This window comes from Elephantulus edwardii, unplaced genomic scaffold (genome assembly GCF_000299155.1).
Source record: "Elephantulus edwardii isolate Elephantulus edwardi_28Jun2011 unplaced genomic scaffold, EleEdw1.0 scaffold00348, whole genome shotgun sequence".
In the NCBI taxonomy this organism is placed as follows: Eukaryota; Metazoa; Chordata; class Mammalia; order Macroscelidea; family Macroscelididae; genus Elephantulus; species Elephantulus edwardii.
The window spans coordinates 1,805,164-1,812,320 of record NW_006400098.1 but is presented as its reverse complement, the minus strand read 5'-3'; the positions used below and the strand labels follow the sequence as shown (position 1 = coordinate 1,812,320).

The following is a 7,157-nucleotide window of genomic DNA, read 5'->3' as shown; positions in this document are numbered from 1 at the left end:
AAAGTTATACAGGTGTCCTGGACTTTCATTCCTAGGGTCCCTATGCGTCGCCTATGACTCAACAGCACTTAACAACAACAATAATAATAGATTTAGAGGAGCTTGTAGAAAAATAGGAATGTCTCATGCACCTTTCTTTCCGGCTTCCTAATATTCATACCTTACACAGCCATAGTATAAAATGAAAACCAAGAACTTAGCATTGGGAGCATAAGTTATTAAAGCCACATCCATAATAGAACATCTACAAAGAGTGATCCTCAAGCATTCAAATATTTAGGAGTCAGAGACAGAAGAAGAGAGTGTCTAGAAGGGTAGAAGAGAAGAGGGGTATTTCCTGTATGTTCCAAACAATTGAACTCCAGCTGGAACCTTCAGCACGGCTTGTACAAAGTGCCAACTTTGGATGACACTGAAAGGAGCCCTGGTGGTGTAGTGTGTTACATGTTGTTGTTGTTCTGTGAGTTTGAGTTGGAAGCAACTCATGGTTGATTCTCCAAGTGGGTTTCAGAGGCAGTTGATTGCATGGGAGGAGATTGCTCATCTTTCTCCCCGAAAGAGCCAGTAGATGCTGCACTGCTAATCCAAACGCTGGTGGCTTCTCAGGAGAAAGAGGGACAGTCTCCTCTCTGAGAGATTCAGAGCCAACAGAAGCTTGATAGAAGGTTTCCGTGAGTCAGAATTAACGTGATGCCAGGGGGGTTGGTTTAGATGACACAGAAATGACTTCTTCACAGAAGAAATGGGTGATTGAACATATCACATGCTGCTGAGAGGTCGCTATAAAAGAGAACAGAAACTGTCTGATGGCTTTCACAGTTTGCAAGTATTTGGTGGTCTGGACAACAGTTGGTTGAATAATGTGAGAGCAAAGAAAGGTGTAAACCAACAAGGACAGGTCTTTTGTAAAAACTATGCGGCAAGTCTTGGGTCTCTAACCTCCATGAACTTCAGATGGGGAAGAATCAACCTCAACATCATTAACTGCACAAAGCTAGTTCCTACGAGGTCAGACATGCTCCCGGCCACTTCGCACACCTTCTCCTACTAATTTTAAACTGCCCCTCCCACAGCCTTCACTACTCCTCTACTGGTTCTCAGAATTCATTGCAAAAGCTTCATAGAACTCACAGACAATACTCATGGACCTTATTAGGGAAGTAACGTAACTGGATCAACAATGGATCTTTCCGCATCAGTCACTTTTCCGAGGATGACACGTGGAGGCTAATCAATCAGTCATGCACTTTATTCGTGTATCTGGAAGACAGTGAGATACGTCTCCAAGACTGCCTTCCTTCTTTGCCTGTGGTCAGAGGTTTTAGACATCTGACCTGTTTATTATACCTGTTGTTGTTAAAAGCGACTCGCAGTGATCCTATGAATAACGGATCTGAGACCTGTTCTATGTTGTAACATCCTTATTACACCGCACTAAGCCCGTTGCCGCAGTCACTGTATCAATCCAGCATGTTCAGGCTCTTCCTCTCTTTCGCTGACCCTCCCTCCGCCTTTCCGAGTATGATGTCCCTTTCTAGGCACTATCCTCTCCTAACAACATGCCCAAAGTATATGAGATGAAACTGCACCATCCTTGCCTCTAGTGAACATTCCGGTTGCACTTTCTCCAAGAAATATCTGTTGGTTCTTTTGGTAGTCCATGGTGTTAGGGAATGTTGGGGGGTGGAGGAGGAGGCCTCTGGCTGGGGCAGAGTGACTAGCTCCGGATAAATACAAGCCTATCTGACCCAACAGCCCTTAATACGGTATAGAGAACACTCTCCTGTGTTTAGCTGTGCTGGCTTGAGAAAGCTCACCACTTGGGAAGAAGGCTGCCACATCTGTTGAGCTGAGAGTGGTCTGCACTAAAGTGAGGTTCTCCTGTCCAATCCGCATGTCCCACATCTACAGATCCATCCCGTCCTGTCTTCCTGTTTACTCGCCTGTATATAAGCGCACAATAAAGTTGAGTCAGCTCTCTGAAGTGCTCCTGGAGTGGTGTGTCTCCATCGTGCTTACCCACGTCAAGGTGTCGCTGCTCCCCACCAGCAAACAGACAGCAACACGTGGAATATTCAGTACTCTTCTCCAACACCACAGCTCAAAATCATTGATTCTTCTGTCAACCTTCTTCAGAGTTGAGCTCTCAGATGTACAGTAGGTGATTAGAAAGACCATGGTTTGAATCATGACTTGGAGAGGATGCAGCCAGAGTACTCTTTGGAGGCTAAGATGATGAGGCTTCACCTCATCACACTTTAGGCATGTTGCTAGGAGTGGGTATTCCTTCAAGAGGGACATGATGCTTGGAAAAGTAGAAGACTGAGAAAGGAAAGGAAGATCCTCAACCAAGTGGATTAATACAGTGACTGCTGCAGTGAGGTCAGGAAGTGTGAGGATGGCACAGGATAGGACAGGGTTCAGATCTGTTGTTCACAGGGTTGCTATAGGTCGTACTCAACTTGACAGCATCTAACAACAACCACCTACATCTTAGGATTTCTCAGGTTATTGGACAATGGCTAAAAATAAGCCTTCTGATTTGGAAACTTAAGCACATTAGGTAGGACTTTTGTTACCAAACAATTTATTCTTCAATTTTTTCTATTCTTCTCTTACAAATGTAATTTTGCCTTAAAAATATCTTAGTATATTTTAAAATCCCTCTAGTCCTTTATATCCTGTCTTAGTTTTCTATTGTTGTACCATAAGTTTATCACTATAAAAGAACGTAATTTGTTATTTATCGTTTCCATAATTTAGGATCTGACTATGCGTTCAGTGAGGTTTTTTCCTTGGAGTCATCATAGTCTTAAATTAAAGTGCAACCCACGGCTCTGATCATCTCAGAGGCCCAGCATCCTTTTCAATGTTTTCTGTTGACAGCCAGTATCAGGTTCTTTGGAATTTTAAGACTTAAGTTCTGGGTTTAATAATAAAATAATAATTAAAAAAAATTTTAGGCACGCAGTGCAAATCCACCAGATGCTCTGCTGGAAAAGGAAGGACAATCTCCTCCTGTACCCGTCAGATCTGATTTGACAGTACACACACACAAAATAATAAAATAAAATTTAAAAAGAAATTTTTAAAAACCACCACGCTTAGAAGCAGGAGTGACATCCACATCTGAAATAGCTTGCCTCTGGAAACTCTGTGAATGTGGAAAAACGATGACATTTACACAAATGTTAAGGTCTTTCATTCAGTGTCACTATGCGTAGTCTACAACACTATGAAGTGGATTGACTCAGTGACTGGGGTAATAGGGGTAGGTGTGTCAGAGACGGTGAGACTGGCACAGGATAGAGCAGGGTTTGGGGCTGGTGCATGTAGGGTCACTGAGTCACAAGGGACTCGATGGCACATAAGAATAACAACAACAAAGACAAAATGGGATGTTTTTCCTGGATGTTGAGAAATTTATAGAGGAGTTTCAGAATATTACTGCTCCAGTTTAATATGGAAATATGTTGTGTAGCTAAAAAAGATTTCCTGCTGGGAGAGACCTCCTTTGACCTTCTCTGGTTGTTTAAAAGCATACCTGCTGTGAAAAGAGTTAAAAATGTAAGATTCCTGCTATTGCTATAACTGCTAAGACTGCCTTCTCAAATTTGCATCTTCGAGATTACACACTTTACAGCAGAAAATAATGCTGACATAAAGACAAACTCCAATGGTCCTAGCACCCACCACAAAATCCTTGGATCTTGCTCCCATAAAGACCCTGGAAGAGATTAGCTGAGAAGATGAATCCAATAGGTAGGACTATGTCCCCAAATCGGCAGGAAGTGGCCAGAATGAATGATTCCCAGCGAAGAATTTTAGGATCCCTCTCTTTCAGCGGGAAATGTTGGTCCGAGAAAATTAAGGAAGCATGGAGAAGAGAGCCAAGGAAGAGGCAGGGAAACAGAAGCAGAGCCTGTCACAACTGCCACGCCTTTGGGCAAACGCCCTTCCCAGCTCCAGAGTGGAGTGCCTGGTCCCATAGACATCATGATCTTAGGGAAACAATACAGCCACCTTAGGACCCTGAAGAAAATCAGTCATCATTCACCATAAAAGCATGAACTGTTACTATCAGTCAAAAACTGTCACTAGATGGAAAAGTAAATGAGTTAAAAGAGAAGACTCTATCAATCCCAGTTCCCAGCCCCCAGATCCTTATTCCTTCTCCCTTTCATAGACTTAAGGGTATTATACTTGCCTGTTTGTATTTATTTCTTCTTGGACTAATAAACTTAACACTAATCACTTCTGTGAGTGTCTGTCTGTGGCAGCATGATCAAAAGAGAATTTCCGAGTTCCCTCTGAGGCGTTCGACCCGGGGAATCTTCTACACTGCTGAGGTTAACATAATACACTGGAGGTCCCGAGTCGATCATCTTTCTTTGGAATAAGCACAGATATTTTCCTTCTGGTTGGTTGGCTAAGTGTCTAACACTCTTGGCATCAGTAAGCAATGACCTTCAGTGCTGCAATCATTTGTTTAAACATTTCAAAATATGTTCAATCAATTCCTGAAGCTTTCTGTGTATCAGCTTCTATATATAGTCAATGCCTCAGAGATGTGCTGGTGGAGGAAGAGAAAGAACAAGAGAAAAAAAGAAGTGAGAAGAGGCAGAAAGGGAGGTGAGGGGCCTCCTAGAAGAGCTGTAACATGGGCCCGTGGTTGTAGCCCTGGAGAAGCAAGAGGTCCAGAAGGAGCCAGTGGTGAAGGCAGAAAATCCGCACAGGAGTGAAGCAAAGAGAACTTAGCTATTACCTTATGGAGGGGTGGGTGTCTGTGAAGGAAATGGGAAAGATTCAGCGTGGAAAAAAACAATGTATTAATTTTGCAAATAAGCCAGTATGAAAGAAAATGTAAAAAGCCAAAACTAAAATTAAAAAAAAAGCCCAAAAATAACAAAACAAAACAAAACATGCTACCCTGGCTGAGTTAATTAGCAGTAGAGAAGCTGGAGGCAGGACGCAGAGAGAAAGCCTGCCCTGCTGAGATGGGCCATTCACAGCACAGAGAAGGGGACAGGCTCGCACAGCCAGGAGGGCCCCCCCCCCGCCAGGAGAGAAGGCCCTGTGGTTAATGAGGAAGAGAGATGTGCTCTCCTGTCAGCGGAAGTCCCCCAGCCTTTCCCCACATTTCTTCCTGATCCTGATCCCCAGTGCAGACTGTTGGCCTTCTCCCCAAGTTGTGCCCTGGTACTTCTCTCAATCCCTATAACTGTTAAAAGGAAGGGGTGAGTTCTGTGTGGCACTTGCAACAAATTCTTGAAGCAGATGACTGGTATAAAGACCCGAGATCTCTCTGACGCCCGCCTCACGGACATCAGCTTGGTGCCGCTGTGCTCTCCCTCATCATCTTGCAATTGGAGGACAGTAGACACTATCTCCACTTTCTCACTACCATTTATGATCATCTTTGAGATAGATCTTAAGCGTTTACTATCACAAGACCAGCAGCGCCTCCAGGAGCCTCCCTCCTCTGTGTCCCTGCTCACAGCCACCCCTCCCCACACACACACACACCCAGGGTCTAAGAGAGGACAGTTCACTGAGTCTTTCACTTCTGCTTCCTCCATAGCCCAGGGCCCAGAGGGACATCCCCCACCCACTCTGCAGCCTGTCCACGGGGCTGATATCGCCCTTCCCTATCCTCCTCCCAAGGCCACAGGAAGGACCAGCCCAGCAAAGCTGGGCCCCTGGAAAGCCGGAGGACCAGTGGGGAGGCAGGCAGGCCTTGGATACAGCGCACAGGCCTTGGAGATCCTGTGGGTCTTGGGTCCTGAAGTTCAATTCAGTTCCCCAGTTCCCCCCCCCCCATCCCTTGTCGCTTCCGCCCTGTGGCTTCCCCTTCATCTCAAGCCCAGAAGCGGCCCCGGCGTCGGGACTGAGTCAGTTGCCAACATGCTGCTTCTTCTGCTGACCATGCTATGGAGAGGTGAGTGGGCTGGTGGGGGGGGGGCACAGGGAGGTCTGGAGGAGCTGAGGACAGGATGAGCTTGCAAGTCAAGCCTCTGTCTCCCCCTCAGGCTCCCTAACTGTGAATCCAGAGTTCCAACTGCAGGTGCAGAGTTCAGTGACGGTGCAGGAGGGTCTGTGTGTCCTCGTGCCCTGTACTGTCAAGTACCCCAAGATAGACTGGATTGACTCGGACCCAGCTCATGGCTACTGGTTCCGAGATAGTCCTGAAACTTACAGAGAGGACCCAGTGGCCACAAATAATCCAGCTAAAGGGGTCCAGTGGGAGACTCGGGGCCGATTCCAGCTCCTTGGAGACCCTCGGAACCACAATTGCTCCTTGGTGATCAGAGACGCTAAGAAGGAAGACACAGGCACGTACTACTTTCGCGTGGAGAGAGGGAATTATGTGAAATTTAACTTCAAGTATCACATGCTCTTCCTGAAGGTGACAGGTATGGAGCTGGCTAGCGCCGAGATGGGCTGGAGATAGTTGGCGGAGGACAGGTCGTGAATCTGGGACTCAGACCTCCCTCTCTCTGCCCCAGACCTCACACAGAAGCCTGACATCTATGCCCCCGAGACCGTGGAGCCCGGGCGCCCGGTGACAATGCTCTGTGTGTTTCCTGGGGACTTTGAGGGGTGTCCACGCCCCGTGTTCTCCTGGACAGGGGCAGCCCTCTCCTCTCAAGGAGCTGAATCACGAAACTATGCCTCTTTCTCCGTGGTCACACTCACGCCGAGAACGTGGGACCACACCATCATACTCACATGTCAAGTGGAATTCGATAACGGCGTGAGCCGCTCAAGCACCGTCCAGCTGAGAGTGGCCCGTGAGTCTGGGGCAGAACTCTAGGGTGTGGGGACCCCTCAGGTCAGTGTACAGGGAGGGGTGACATCACCATGGAAACCAGCTGACTGGAGCTGGGAGGGTCCCCAGGAGGAAAGGTGGGTCTCAGGAAGCTGACTTCCCCTGGGAGGTAATGGAGCTGGTTTTGTGGTCCTGGGGGGGGGGGGGCAGCTGTGTGCCTAGCACTGGCTATCTAGTCCCACAGACGATCAAGGACACTCTGTCTGTGTGTGAGGACAAGGCTCCCCTCAAAGCCAGCTCACGGTCTTGTTGCAGATGCCCCAAAGGACCTTGTCATCAGTTCTTCCAAGGCTGATACATCAGGTACCATGACTGAGAGAGAGAGAGA

The 7,157-nt window shown here is 47.1% G+C and overlaps 1 protein-coding gene across 1 annotated transcript in view; it reads left to right on the top strand.

Moving 5' to 3' along the window:
* Positions 1-5,904: 5,904 nt before the first annotated feature.
* Positions 5,905-7,157, top strand: part of SIGLEC10 (sialic acid binding Ig-like lectin 10) — an 8,952-nt gene continuing 7,699 nt past the window's right edge. The window contains exons 1-4 of the mRNA XM_006901884.1: positions 5,905-5,938; positions 6,030-6,413; positions 6,507-6,791; positions 7,085-7,132. Coding sequence (XP_006901946.1) covers positions 5,905-5,938; positions 6,030-6,413; positions 6,507-6,791; positions 7,085-7,132 — 751 coding nt within the window. The remainder of the gene's footprint in view (positions 5,939-6,029; positions 6,414-6,506; positions 6,792-7,084; positions 7,133-7,157) is intronic.